At 46.6% G+C, this 15,133-nt stretch overlaps 1 protein-coding gene across 1 annotated transcript; it reads left to right on the top strand.

The window, feature by feature from the left end:
* The first annotated feature begins 8 nt into the window (after positions 1-8).
* si:cabz01101003.1 (ubiquitin carboxyl-terminal hydrolase CYLD) lies at positions 9-15,133 on the top strand. The gene is made up of 17 exons (XM_021311661.2): positions 9-95; positions 316-526; positions 1,805-1,922; positions 2,084-2,241; positions 3,898-4,374; positions 4,498-4,603; positions 4,705-5,201; positions 6,436-6,601; positions 6,683-6,824; positions 7,446-7,568; positions 7,762-7,853; positions 7,995-8,058; positions 8,609-8,801; positions 13,745-13,853; positions 13,997-14,115; positions 14,211-14,418; positions 14,511-15,133. Exons 2-17 carry the CDS (start codon positions 356-358, stop codon positions 14,693-14,695), a joined length of 2,928 nt encoding a protein of 975 aa, XP_021167336.2. The 5' UTR covers positions 9-95; positions 316-355; the 3' UTR covers positions 14,696-15,133.

The following is a 15,133-nucleotide window of genomic DNA, read 5'->3' as shown; positions in this document are numbered from 1 at the left end:
GTCACGCCGCTTCCTGATTCACGGTGCGGTTTGTTATTGAGCGGAGCGCCTTTAAATGTGAAGGGAAATGTTGACGGTCGGAGTTGAAGAAGTCGGTGAGTTTCCAAAAGTTATCCGAGTTGTTTACCGGCGACGCGGGGAGGAATATTTTCTTCCATAGTGGAACTGCGCTGAAGCGGGAGCGAGTCCAAGTTGTGTCGCCAAACTTCTCCGCGGCTACCTGACGTCGCCGTCGCTCCTCCAGGTGCACGGGAAGACGGCGGCGCTCGCGTCGCTTCCTCGTAATGAGAACTATCCTGTTTGTAACCCTCGCAGAGAAAGAAGAAGGCTTCGTTTTCGCCGTGGAGCCGCCGAGATGTCAGCAGCTCACGAGCAGAGCAGGAAGCGCCGTCGCTTCAAGTCGTTCCTGATCACCACCGACCTGCAGGTCCAGGATGATCTGGAAGGTCTCATTGTGCTGAGGAGGGGCTTCATCTGCCTGGAACAGGACCAGGGCAGGATCAGGAGGGACGCCCTCTGGGTTAAGGTACGCCAGAGACTGCTGTCGGTCCTGGAAGGAGCGCAGCCTGCTCGTTGTGATCGGGACCAGTCAGAGAGGTCGCGTTACAAACAGTGGCGTGTTTCAGTGACTGAACGCGGGCTTTGACATAATCAGCGCACTTTCTATAGTGGCTCTTTTCCACAGTCTGTCCCGGTGCGGCCACAATCTCCAGAGTATTTTATTGGGATTTCATGTGATAGACCAGCACAGAGTAGCTCACCGTTCACTAGAACACAGAACATATATAACATAATATGTCTGTCTTATTGTGCCTCTGCTCTGTCTTCTGTAACCCCCAGTCGATGGAGGCAGATGGCAGTTCACACTAACCTGTTTCTGCTGGAGGTTTTCCTTCCCGTTAATGGGGAGTTTTTCTCTCCACTGTCACTTCATGCTTGCTCAGTATGAGGGATTGCTGCAAAGCCATGGACAATGCAGACGACTCTAAGCTTCTCCAGGAGGAGTGAATGCTGCTTGTCAAGACTGATGCAATCTACTGGGTTCCCTTAGATAGGAATTTTTTTGACCTATCTGTATAATCTGGTTTGAATTTGACTTTGGAAAGTGCCTTTGAGAACACATGTATCATGAATTGGCGCTATATAAACAAAATTTAATTGAAAAAATGGAATAAAAACAAAATAAGCTTCTAAAAAGTATCCCCCACTTATTAATCAGGCCCCATTACTCTGATTACTATTCATTTTTAAAGTTAAACCATCATCCCTGAGCATCTTCCTTACCCCCCTGCTGAAGAAAAGCCTCCCCACAGCATCATGCAGCCGCCATCGTGTTTTACTCTTGAGGATGGCGTGTCTGTGGGCCAAAAGGTTCAGCTCCGGTCTCACCTGGCCCGACCGCCATGTTTGCTGTGTCCCCTGCGTGGCTTGTGGGAGAGCTCCGACGGGACTTTCTATTGCTTTCTTTCAACGGTGGCTTTCAGAAGTCCAGACATGGCCTCCTGAGGCCTCCACAGAACCTCTAGACTCAAACCGTAACATAACTCAAACTTTCTGCAGTCAATTATTTGGTTCTTATGTAGGGGAATACAATTACCTGCCACTCCTTTCGGATTTCTGAGTTAAAAAGTAAATCTGAAAACTTCACGGTCGTGCCGTACTATCTGTTGGTTCGCCACGTCAAATCCAAACGACACGCACTGAGGTTTTTACATGTCACTGTTTGATTGCCACGGTTTTACTAGTGAGATCTTCCCCCACTCACTGTAGCCTCTTCCTTTCACCCCCCTGCTTTTTCATGCAGGTGTTGGACAACGGCCTCATGGTAAAAATAGAGAAGAAGTATTTGCTGGAAGTCGCGGGTGACGTGGTCGGACTGGTGGAGCCCGTGCAGGACCTGGACGTTCGACTGGCCCTACTAGGTAATTAGAAATGTCCAACGTAGATCCACTGAGGCGGGTTGTTGAGCAACGACAGGAACGCGTGTGAGCACGGCAGACGTTTCCCACGGGGATCAGAACACGCGTTGCCGTACGTGTGGTCAGATTGCCCAACTTCTCTGTGTTCGCTGTGCATCTTCCAGGTAACGTAGACGCCCTGCGACAGCTGGCGTCGCTCCCTCACGGCGCTCCGCTGTGGGTCCAGATAGGCCCGCAGAACGAGCTGGCGGAGGCAGAACTCAAGTACGTCGGGCCGCTCAGCGGAGGGGGCAGCGCTGTGTATTTTGGAGTGGAGCTAAAGGTAAAAAAATAAATAAAATGTCACCGTGTTTTTTTTCTTTTTTCTTTATAACTCTTGTGTTAAAGCAGATTGGTTAACCAGGTTGGATTTTTCTCTTCCATATAATTACGTGACAGTAATTAGCAGCACAGACCTTAGTGTGTTTAACCTGGATTTTATGCGAGTGACCGACTCGGCCTAGCACGTCGCTGTGGAGTGGAAGGAAAGTCATGCAGCTGTTCTGGAGCTATTGGGTTTAATGGGGTTGTGCTTCTACCAGCTCTGCACATCGACAGCACGGTATTCTGGACCATTCGTCTTTGCCAAACAGCTGCTATGACCTGCAAATGAGCCTGCTGAGGACAGGCGTCCCCTCAGCATGACGCTGCCACCTCCGTGTTCCGGTATAGTCATGGTGTGTTCAGGTCAGCGTGATGCGCAGTGTTACATTTAGCCTGAAACAGCGTTTGATTAAAGAAAAGTCATATCCGTCTTACTGGACATAATAGAGGATTTATTACACTAGACTTTATTTAGGGGTGTTAGGGAGTGATATGCTGGATACAATCACACGCCTCAAAGTGAAGATTTTTATTTTTAAAAATCTATGTGTCACTCTGTTGGTTTATTTCATATAAAACATGCATTTCCAAAGTGCGGCACACATTCTGGGTACCCCCCTGTCCCCAACTGCATTTGAAGAAAGATTTGGTCCACCAGCACAGGGAGCAGATGCAGATGAAAGCTTTTAGTTTTAAATTAGGGCAGAATTATTACAGAAAAGCTAAAATCCTACAATTTAAAATGTTAAGAACCACACAAAGTATTCATCTTTTAATAAACACACTTTTGACGTTCTCTTTAATTTCATAGTAACCTCTATCCAACGGCATTTAATTACTCAAATGCAGACTTTGGTGCATTAAAGTCTGCTTTGAATTCAATTATTAATATTGGCTAATTACAGCAAGTGTGTTGAAAGAACAACTGACCCAAATACTGTTGTTACATTGCTAGACCAAAGGGAGTAAAGTTTATTATTGTTAAAGAGACAAATTATTTTAAATAATTTGCAAACGGAATGACCATCTTTTAATACAACAAATGAGCAAAACCCTTTATTTTACCTTTTGGATCTACAATGATTTACACATTCGTTTCCTACACACGATCTGACTAATTGATTTACTTAAAATGATCGTATTTTATAGAGCAGGTATAAATATTAACACAATTTGTGTTAATTTTTTGGCCCTTGAATTCCTTTGACTTGACAATTTTGTCGTACGTAAAGAAAAGTTTTAAATATGTTTACAGTTGCAAAATGTGGGTATGTAGGGATGTCGATCCCTACATGACTTGTATCAAATAATCTTTATCTTTATTAGAAACTAATTATTTATATTTCTCCCAATAATAGTTACTGATAAACCTGTTGCGTGTTTCCACGGCAGGTTTATCTTAGGGTTGGTCTTTCAGGCTGGATGGTTAAAGTCTGGACTCTCACTGTGCCGCTCGAAATGTTAACATGACTTTTAGTCAGAATAAAACGCGTTCATTACTTTAACCCTAAATCTGCCCGGGGTAGGGATCATTTCTATATCTAGACCATTCTCTATCTCTATATCTTTATGAACTTTTCTTTCATGACTCGTTTCCTCCCTGTCTCTCCTGCAGGGTTCAGCCGCCGGCAAAGGCGCCGGCAGCGGTTCTTACAAGGGCGTCCGCTACTTCTCCTGCCCCGACGGCTGCGGCCTGTTCCTTCCCGTCAGCCACATCCGCCTCCGCCGCTGGTCCAGCAACAGCAACGCGGACGCCCAGGAGAAGTCCAGGGACCATCCGCGCCGCGGCAACCACGCCGCCAACGGCCACCGCAACAACCAGGAACGCTCCAACCACCCGCCGCGTCACATCAGCTTCCACCGCCACCACGCCAAGTTCCAGCCGCAGGCGCAGGCCATACTGTCGCGGACGGCGGAGTCGGCTCCCGTCGCCGTTCACAACAACGTGCGGCGCTCCGCGTCGCCGCCGCCGTTCCACCTCGACCAGAGAGTGAGCGTCAACCTGGACGGCGCTGTCCACGGAGGGGAGGTGCGCTTCTGTGGCGGGCTGCCTGGCCGCGCCTCATCTGGGACGTATGTGGGAGTCCTTCTGGTCAGTAGGAGCCACACGGGACGCGTCATACAGATTTTATTTAATATGCAGCATGATGCTCATCGTGTAAAGGCTGGCATCAGAATTTTAAATCTGTTATTATTATTATTATTATTGCAACAGGACGCTCCTGTTGGTAACTGGGACGGGTTATACAAGAACCAGAAGCTCTGCCACATTCCCTCTCCTCTCTACGGACTCCTGCTTCCAGTCGCCAGTGTCTCTGCAGGTGCCTCACTAGTTTCCTCACACACACGTTGTCTGGTAGCGCCTCCAGAAATGGTTCAAAACATCTACAGCACAATGTCTCTTCTAATTCTCTCTCCTCAGAACAAAAGCCCCCCCTCCCAAATCTTCTTCCCCAACTTCCTAAATCCATTTTGAAGCCACCGTTGTCCCCCCTCGCCAAACCGGGCACGTCGCCTCCTGCTCCGGTTCCTGTTCCTGTTCCCGCTCCCAGGGCGGCCATGTTGCCACCTCCCAGGCAAGCGGTCAAACCCCCTCCCCTTCCCCCTCCTAAACCCTCGCAGAAACCGTTCCCCGCTCGCCCCGTGCCCCCTCCAAAACCTCAAAACCTGTCGCCTGCAGCCGCCCCCACTGAGCAGCCGCAGCACGCCAACGGCTTCCACAGCCCCTTCTCGCCCCTGAGGTCGTCAGACGGCAACGAGCGCGAGGAGGAGGAGGCGGAGGAGAGGGGGGAGACGGGGCTGCAGACGGAGCTGGAGGTCGGGTCCATGGTGGAGGTGAACAACCCGCCGCTCTTCGGGGTCATCCGATGGATCGGTCACATCAGCGGCGTCCAGGAGCCCGTGGCAGGAATTGAGCTGGTAAGGAGAGTTTAGGCTAGACAGCAGTTCTCCTCAGAGTATCCATACTTTATTCCTTATTGATAGTTTGAAATATTGGGAAGTTGGGCTGAAAATGAATCTGAAATGGGACACAAAGCAATCTGAACGCAAGAGCTGGAACATTAAATCAGTGATATAATTAATGAGACATTAGAGTAGAAGAAAAAGTTAAGCATAATGAACCAAAACCAAACGTTTGGTCCTTATTAGAGCCTACTTTGTTCTTCATCGTTCATCTTTGTGTTTGTTTCATATATTTCTCATCACTGAATCCCTGTAAATCTAAATTAGTTTCATAATAAATTTACTCTTTGACTCAGTTAATTTTTGGTCATTTAATGAGAAAGGAAGATAAGTCCCATGACGTTAACAAACGGATCAAGAATCGATCAATAAATGAACAATATATGATATATTTATTCACAATTCACTTGTATAATTTAATGTAAGATGCCACGTATAGGCTATAACATCATTTTTTAAAGTAGACTATATTTATTTCAACAATTACGTCCTTGAACAGGAGTAGAAACAGAAAATGAATCGATTCCAAGATGATGACTGCATCAGAGCATCGGTCTCTAACCCCGAAGGGATTTGATCTGAACTCGATGCCAGATGGGTCAGACGGCATCCTGTCTGTCGCTGCGATAGCGGACCAAAAAAAGTTAAATGACTGCAATGGCAACTCTTTTGTCTTTTTAAAGTAGAGTAATTAGTTTCTTACTTTAGAAACCTGCTTTATTTTTTCACCTTGTAGCTGATGAGGGAGGAATTGCAGGAACTGAACTAAGTTAGCATAACGTCTACCCACTCCCTGACTGCCGGTGATCCTAGCTGCAGGAGATGCTGTAAAACGCGCTCGTCTTTTCCACCCGCTATTAAATGATGGGTTTACCGCTGAGCTTCTCTAGCAGATAAAACACGCCGACCTGCGTAAAACCCTCCAGAACCTTGTGGGAGACTGTGCAGTGGTCCTTTGAAACCAAACTGGGACTCATTTACTCATGGATCCCAAAAGGTTTGGCACAAAAATGGCAATAAGCATCACTAAAGAACACCAGACAGCGGCGAAACATGGCAGTGGCAGCATCAGCATCTGGGTTTTTTTCAGAGTCCAGATGTGGGATAATTTGACGGACTGCTTTCAAAGAGGACAATTCAACAAAAGTCTGCGTGAGAGGGTTTACGGGTTATCTCCTTTGTGTGCCAGGAACAGGAGCTGTCTGCTGGAACAGACGGCAGCTACCTCGGCGAACGCCACTTTCGCTGCCCCACCAACAAGGGGCTCTTCATCAAGCTTCGCAACTGCAGGCGGGACTCCCGATTCCCCGTGCCCGACAAGCCCGTTAATCAAGTGGAGCGGTGCAACTCTATAGGTGAGCGAGCTGAGCCACTTTCCTCAATACTTCAGTAATGTCGGCTTGCAGAGTTGAGATTTTTACCCCGTAGCCTCTCAGCCTTTGCAGATTGGGGCAGCGAGCGTGTGGACGAGCACACTCCCCCGGTGGAGGGGGCCGAGGCCAGGCAGCTCTATGAAGGCCCCAAGAGAGGCATCCAGGGTCACCTCAACTCCTGCTACCTGGACGCCACGCTGTTCAGGTGAAGTCTGCATCCTCTGAGGAAGCAAAAAAAACAAAAAAACCTTTCTAAAGTTGTTCCACCTTCAAAGCTGCACTTCCTGTACAGTTCAAGTGAAGAACGGAGAAACCTTTAGAAAGTACAATAGGGCCAATAAGCTGGTTGAACTACTACTTTAGACGCTCTCGTTGTACAAATGTATCAGTCAGGAGAAGGGAACAAGTGCTTCCACAGCAGCATCACGCGTGTGCTACGCCAAGAAATATTTGGAGGACCTATTGAGCGACACTAGCGTTAGACAAACTGGTTTATTTGGTAGGATGGCGAGACGGCGGCTGTTTCTCAGACACCACCACAGCTGGATACCCGCTGTGAAACACGGCAGAGATGCTCATCATGCTCTGGCCTTCTCTCCAAATGAAACTGGTTTCCTCAAAGTAGAGAGGCTAATTTAACAAACCAAAAAAACTGAACAACGTATTTATGTGTGTGCATACAAATAAATACTGTGTTTTTTTTCTTTTTACATGACCGTGGACACTGTGCACATTTCTCTTGATGCAGCTTACTTCTGAGTGTAGGAGGAGGGAGGGGGGTTAAGAAGTGAACTAATGAAGCCGTTTTTTCCCCTTTTGTCCACAGTTTGTTCTCGTGCTGCAGCTCAGCAGACTGGGTGTTATTTTGGCCGTCTGACGCTGCGGCGAGCCCGAGCTCCAAACAGGCTCAGGACCTGCTCCGCTGTGAGATCGTCAACCCACTGCGAAGGTGTGTGAGTGCTGACACTGATTTGCTTTAATTAGCCAATCACGTCCCTGTGGTAATGTGGGCTGTTGTTGTTGTCGTTCTCCTGCATGATTAAGCACAATGGCCAGGGCCATTTGTGAAATCCAGCTTGCAACCGAGTCTCCTCCACAGAACGTGACTAAAGTCTGCATGTGTGTGCTGCTCTGTGTCTAAGGAATGGTTACGTGTGTGCCAGTAAGACCATGGCTCTGAGGCGCCTGCTGGAAGCTGCAAACAGCAACGCAGGCTTCACCAACCAGGAGAAAGGTGTGCATGCACTGTTTCAGCCCAGGGCCTCTGGTTTCCTGTTGTTTGCTTTGCTTTGTTTTTTTTTTTGTTTTGTTTTTTTTAAGTTCTCAGTGTGAAATGTAAGGAATGCTGTCACACCGCTCACTTCCTGTCTGTCAGATCCCGAAGAGTTCCTGAACAAGCTTTTCCAGCTCCTGAGAGTCGAGCCACTCCTAAAGATTAGGTAAGTGCCTCTCGGCGCCTTTTGTCCTGCCTCCGTCTGCAGGCCCAGCGTGTGAGCTCTGCTGCCGGTCGGCGCGGTGCTGCTCGCCCAACGCTGGTCCAAACGTGGTCACGGCTGCAGCCAGAGAGAGGCGGTGGGAAGGCTGGCGGCGGCTTTGCCATCGTAGCTCGTCTCTGACATGAGTGGCTGCTGCAAGGCGGCACTATGACACGGTTGTGTTCCTTCGTTTCTGCATTCCTATGTGAGAGCGTAACGCAGCTGGAACCTGCCGCCAGTGAGGTTCACACGGTAACGGCGACGACTGGTGTGCAGAAACATTCACACGGATGGATGAAAACGGGGTTTATTGGATCATAAGTGATTTTTGGCCTGGCGTTATAGATCCAGGGCCGCAAGACAAACCTTCACATTTAATTTTTAACACCGAGAAATGTAACACAGGGTTGTTGTTGTTGTTGTTTTTAAAACCAGGCGTACACGCTGAAGATCACCTCAGGGAAAAGTACTTTTCCACCTGTCACACCTGTCCTCCTCCCTGTCTCCGTCTCAGATCAGTGACTCAGCAGGCTCAGGAGTGCCATCTCTACCAGCTCTTTCCACCAACTCGCCCGTCCTCCCCCACCTCACCTGCGTCCCCCCTTGACTCCCCCATCCCCATCGCCTCGCCCGCGGCCATGAGGGTCGCCAGCGTTCAGGCCCTGCTCGAGTCGTCCTTCCTGCACGGCGGCCTCAAGTTTGTCGAGGTAAAGCTCAGGACTTCATGGTCCAGCTGCTTGTAGTTCACGTAAGAGTTTTGCATGTGGGCGGTACGTCTGTGCTATTGTAGTACCCGAGAACTTCAGGGGTTTTTCTTTTTAGTGATTTTTAAACAGAAATCACATGCAGCCCTCTCCCTGAAATCGCTGTATTGTCTGAAGGCAACATTGCTTTAATGATGCCGCTCTTTTGATCTGCCTGTCTCGGCTTCGTCGGCGTTAAAAAGTTAATGACTCAGACAAAACGAGTATGATGTCACATTAAAAAATGGGGTGAAGATGTTTTTCAATTATATTTATATAGCGGCAATTCATGAAACATGTCATCTCAAGGAACTTTACAAAGTCAAGTTCAATCATATTATACAGATTGGGTCAGATTATACAGATTGGTCAAAAATGTCCTATATAAGGAAACCAATTGATCGCATCAAAGTCCCGACAAGCAGCATTCACTCCTGGAGAAGCGTAGAGCCACAGGGGGAGTCGTCTGCATTGTCCATGGCTTTGCAGCAATCCCTCATACTGAGCAAGCATGAAGCGACAGTGGGAAGAAAAACTCCCCATTAACGGGAAGGAAAACCTCCAGCAGAACCGGGTTAATGTGAACGGTCATCTGCCTCGACCGACTGGGGTTACAGAAGACAGAACAGAGACACAACAAGAGAAACAAAAAAGCAAAGAAGCACACATTGATCCAGTAATCTGTTCTACATTAGATGGTAGTAGCGGGTGATCTGTCTCCCCGTACTTCCTCATTCCAGCACAGAGTCTCCTTATCAGCTTTCCATCCAGAGGAACTACTAAGTACTCTCTTAGCTGTCTCTCTGATAGCATCAGCTGTAGTTATCCAGTCATCTGGAAGCACCTCCTGGCTATCCAGAACTTGTCTCAACTCCTCCCTGAAAGCCACACAGCTTTCTTCCTTCTACAGCTTCCACCACTTTGTCCTCTGTCCTTCCTCTGTCCTCTTCATCTTCCTCTCCATCATCCATTCTGTGCAGTCTGGCACCACTCTCAGCAGCCACCACCTTGCAGTCACTGAGTTCCTCCAGATTACATCATCTTCACATGATGTGATCCACCTGTGTTCTCCTACCTTCACTTTTCTACGTTACCATGTGTCCCTGCCTCTTCTGGGAGGAAGTATTCACTATTTCCTCTATCAAGATAACTCCTACACAGTTCCCCTTCCCATCCACGCCCTGCTTCTGAGCTGCTAGCTTTGCTACCTTTCCACTTGTTCCTCTGAACGCACAGCATGTCTGCCAACTCTCTAGTTTTACTTGTCATAGTCTCTACACTCAGACCTAGACTCTTGCCTTTCCTCTTCTCTCTCCGCCCACAGACACGTTTTCCTCCTCTTCTTCCTCGCTGACCAACAGTAGCCCAATTATCATCGGTGCCCTATCAGTCACCCGCACAGGTGGCTGTCCTCATTAACCCAACTTCGACTGATCTGGTATGGAGATCTTGTTATTGACTTGCATGGTACATTTGGCAAAAGTTTTATTCCATTCTGTTGCAGCCCTCTGCATAGAATAAAAATTCTTTTAAAAGTGTTCCTTTCTGACTTTCCTGTCATGACGGGTCATTGGTAGTCTAGATGGGCAGGAGAGTCTGAAAGAGCAGTCACTGTAAAACAAGATTTTAATTAACATTTTAAAACGACAAAACGATGAAAACCTACAAAACCAAATGTTGCACCATCCTGAATGAGTAGAGCACCTGCCTCCCTAGAAATTATTTCCTTTTTAGAAGTTTCTATCCGCTTTTCTTCTTCCGACTTCATTTTTAAAGCCTCACTAGTGCTGAAAATGGGTCGCTTTGAGTTGTCTTCCCTCGTTAATGTGTTCCAGACTAAAGAGTGTAATTAGCCCCTTCTCCTTTTAAAGTGCTAGGCTTTGGTTTCCCGGGGTGAACCTACAGGCCATTTATGTAAATCAGCCAAAGGATGTATGTATGAGTAAAACTGCCGTACACCTCCGGTCCAGCAGGGGGTAGCAAGAAGACACCATAGGCCACGCTCAACTGGTTTGAAGATGGGGTTACACCTCTGATAGGTTATTAAATACCTGTCTGTGTATAGAAAGCTGAAGTGTCATTTATCCATTCTTCTGCCATGGTTCATGGTTTGTAAATGGTAAAAGTGTTTCCTGTCCACCAACTTAGGTTTACATGAAAAGTCAGTCTTGGGGAAATGTGTGTTTTCCGTGTTCTAAGTAAATGAAAGGGCCTCCTTTGATCACTGGTAGTCCATTAAAGTATTAGTCTTGCAGAACTGTGGCATAAAAGTTTAGAATTAATGTAAATGCCGAAAACATCAGGGAAAGATTTTCACCTTTGATATCTGGTACTTGCAGATTTTCCCACAAACTTAGTAAATGCTTTTTCAGCCAAACTGATACAATCTGCAGGAAATCAGACAGTCTGGCTGCAGCAACGGGGTTTTCCCTCTTCAGCTGCTTGGCGATACCAGCCTTTCAGCGAAGGTCTGCCGCTCCTGGTGACTTGGAAAGTAGAGTCAAAATCCACTCATTACCTTGACAAACTGACTGCACTGATGAAGTTTAGATGTGTACTTTCATGTCTAAAAACATCTTAAAACTACGTTTTGTGATAAATAAAGGGTATAAAATCTCCTTACTGCCCCTTTCAAGTCCCAGGCTTGTTGAAAAGTCCTACCCTCAGACTAGATATATCTAGATATTGTCCAGAGCAAAAGGGTTGTACAGTCACTCGGATAGGATCTGTGTCTAACTCGGTAGCTCCTCAGTGGAAAGTGCCCAGGAAACCAACAAGGAAAGGTACCAAGGATGCATCCTGATGAGATGTTTTTGACCAGGTTAGATGATTCGTTTAAATGCAGAGTAGCAGCAGATCTATACAGAAACGCTTCCTGAGTAAGGCACCGGGTCTCCTGTAAGGGAGAGTCCAGCCACCGTACAGCATGCTCTATGCAGCGTCTTGTCGTTTCAATAGCCGTAAATAGGAAAGAGTAGGGGTGTCAACCCCAGTCCTCAAGAGACAGTGTCCAGCATGTTGTAGATTGTCCCTGAGGTTCAACACGGGTTCTTAAAAGATCTCTCCAGAACCTGATTACATGTTGAGGAGCTGATTAGGGCTCCATCCAAATACCCTTAATTATAGCTCCTTGCTCTTGCTCCTTGACGGGGTCAACAATAACTTATCATTGGAAGGAAAGGAGCTTCAGACTGCTGTGCAGATTTCGGACAGCCTTTAACTCCGACGTCATTACATGGTGGATGTGATACTAATCCGGGTCTACAGCTTTCAGAAAATTAACTACAAAGTGCTCGCTCTATTCTCTCCAGACATTTTCATTTATTTCTGTGAGGGGCCTGTGCTTATGTCATGTCACGCAAAGGATTGTGGGATACCTCAAGGTCCGTGGGCTGAATCTGGCCCTTCAAGGCAATTTATCCGGCCCTCGAGCCAAAGAAGATATATCATGTCATAAAGTAGAGATATATATCCTTTTAAATTGTATAAAGTGGCTAAAACTGTCCCTCCTGTAGTGAATATTGTTTTTTTGGGTTTTTTTACTGTGTAGTAACAGCATCCTGCCACTAGATGTCAGTTTCCCCACATCATATAAAAACAACCCAGAAATGTCCAATAAGAGAAAAAGTGATGCAGAATGATTAGTTTAAAGTGTAACCCACCCCAATATCAACTTTCTTTGCAGATAAGCTGTATAAACCGGGCCTAAGGCTGCTACTTTTGTTACTGTGTTTTTTTTTTTTTATATTTCTATGTTAAGTGAAATGAAATATAAAATCAAAAGTCTCATCTATACACATGCAAACGGCCCTTTTAATGACTTCATGATGCCAGAGTGGCCCAATATAGAGACGAGTTTGACACCCCTGCCTTAAGGCCTGCAACACTAGCCGCTGGAGGGAGCATTCGGGCTCCTTTTCCTACCTCCTTCCTAACTGACTGCACTATTCGGACAGCACTTATCATGGTGAGACTGACACAGTTCCGCTTTAGCTAAAGAGTCCTTGCTCTATAAGGGTATTCGGATGGAGCCTCAGTCACTTATTCAGCTTTTTTGGAGCAGAGGAACATCACAAACATGCAGGACTTTGGCTTTTCAGGACAGGAGTCGATCACCCCTGGACTAGACAATCAGGAGATTTGCCTTTCAGCTCAGCTCCTCCTTCCTCATCACAGCCATGGCATGTTTCTCATTGGTAACTCTGAAGGGATCAAATCTAAGCTTCTAAAGGAACAATATATTTGTTGTTCATGGATGATGGTAGGTGTGGACGATATAGGGGGGAAAAAAAAGCATATTGATAAAATAGAAATCATACTAATCGATATCAATAATTATCAACAAATTCAAAACATACATTCAAAGTGCAGCCTTGGCCGTTTTATGCTGCTGCTTAGTGGCCTATTTTTAGATACAGAACAGACAAACACAACTCAAACTCAACCCTTTATTCAACCAACATGTTTTCAAAAGTGCAAGTTTTTAGAAACATAAACAAGAACGTGTGCTCTCTGAACTCTTTGAAGGGGGCGGGGCGTTCCTGCGTCTGATTGTGATTGGTTAGGAGGATGCAACGACTGTAATATTAACCTACATGGCTAGAGGGCAAAAGGAAGGAAAACTGTTCTTCTGTTGAACGTTTTATTGACCTTTTTTTGTTCCCATCATCGATATCATCATCTATATATCCCCATCGATCGATTTATGTATTGTTATTGAATTATCGTGGGGAGATTTTGTCTTTACCTGAGAAAATAAAGATCCCAGTTGTATTCTCTCGCCGACTCCTCTCTGTTGATTTGATCTATTTTGGACTCTCGACAGATGCAACATTGGCAGACGGTTCATTAAGGCTCAGTCGAATGTGTTCAAAACGTCTTTGTGTTTGTATTTATTGCCCCGCCAGGCTCCCTCCTGTCTACTACTGCTAATGCCGCGGTTTGGGAAGGACTTCAAAATGTTTGACGCCATCTTGCCCACCCTCAGTCTGGATATCACAGACCTACTGGACGACAGTAAGAGCCACCAGATCTATTTTTGTGTTTTTCCTCCGTTGCCTAGTATCAGGATTTGATTGTTTCTATTGGAATGTTGTCGGTTCTTGTTATTTATTCCTGAAGATTGATCCGTCTCTTGCTGTTTGTTTGTCCGCGTGCAGCTCTCAGACAGTGTAGTATCTGCCAGGCTGTAGCCGAGTGGGAGTGTGTGCAGTGCTACGGAGATTTGGACATCACTCCTGGACAACTTAAACAATACTGCCAGACATGCAACACACAGGTATCCATTTATTACTTTAAAAGTCTGTCAAAATATTAAAAAAAAAAACAAGAGTGGTATTGATTCTGCTCTTGTTTTCTCCTATGCACTACCAGGTTCACAGTCACAGGAAGCGGACGTCCCACAACCCGGTGAAGATCGCCGTTCCTCAGGGGCAGTGGTCGGGTCCTCTGCATTACAATCGCCAGCGGATGTCTCTCTTTGCCGTCACGTGCATCGAAACCAGCCATTACGTGAGCTTCGTCAAGCACGGACCCCAGGCCTCCGACTGGTTGTTCTTCGACAGCATGGCAGACCGAGACGGTAAGGGGTGGCGGGGGGGAGACAATTTTCTCTTACGCTGTTTTTTTACTTGTGTGTCAGGCCTCACATTTGGTTGTTTGCTCCTCCCCCAGGTGGTGAGAACGGCTTCAACATCCCCCAGGTGAGGCCGTGTCCTGAGGTGGGCCGCTACCTGGGCCTGTCGCAGGAGGAGCTGAGCCGGGTGGACGCCTCCTCTTTGAGGGAGTCGGCCCGCAGGCTGCTCTGCGATTCCTACATGTGCCTGTACCACAGCCCGGAGCTCAGCCTCTACAAGTGATGTGAAGAAAACCCAAGTTTTTTTTTTTTAATTTGATGCACTCACAAGACATGATGTAGCAGATGAACTGGCCTTGTTCTCCCATTAAACAGCATCGACTCATCTCTTGTGTTTTGGTGAATGAAATGTTGTTTTTGCCCTGTGGACAAATATGGCCGAGCCTTAACCGCTCAGGCCTTCTATCTGTGTTTAAAACTGCGCCTCAATAATGTGCACGCACTGTACAGAACCACTGTGCCTCTCATGTGACCTATGTATACTTAACAATACAGTTTGCACTGCTCTATATGGTTGTCGGTAAATCTGTATATAATATGATTGCCTTAAACTGACAGCTAAGATGCACATACATGTTTAACCTGAATTCTTCTTGTACTGTTTAAATATTGCCACAGAAACTATGGAAAATGTTTCAAATAATAAAAGCTTTAGATCTGA

Source organism: Fundulus heteroclitus, chromosome 14, assembly GCF_011125445.2.
Source record: "Fundulus heteroclitus isolate FHET01 chromosome 14, MU-UCD_Fhet_4.1, whole genome shotgun sequence".
Lineage (NCBI taxonomy): Eukaryota > Metazoa > Chordata > Actinopteri > Cyprinodontiformes > Fundulidae > Fundulus > Fundulus heteroclitus.
Note: the sequence above shows the minus strand (reverse complement) of the source record. Positions and strands in the feature narration are given on the sequence as shown.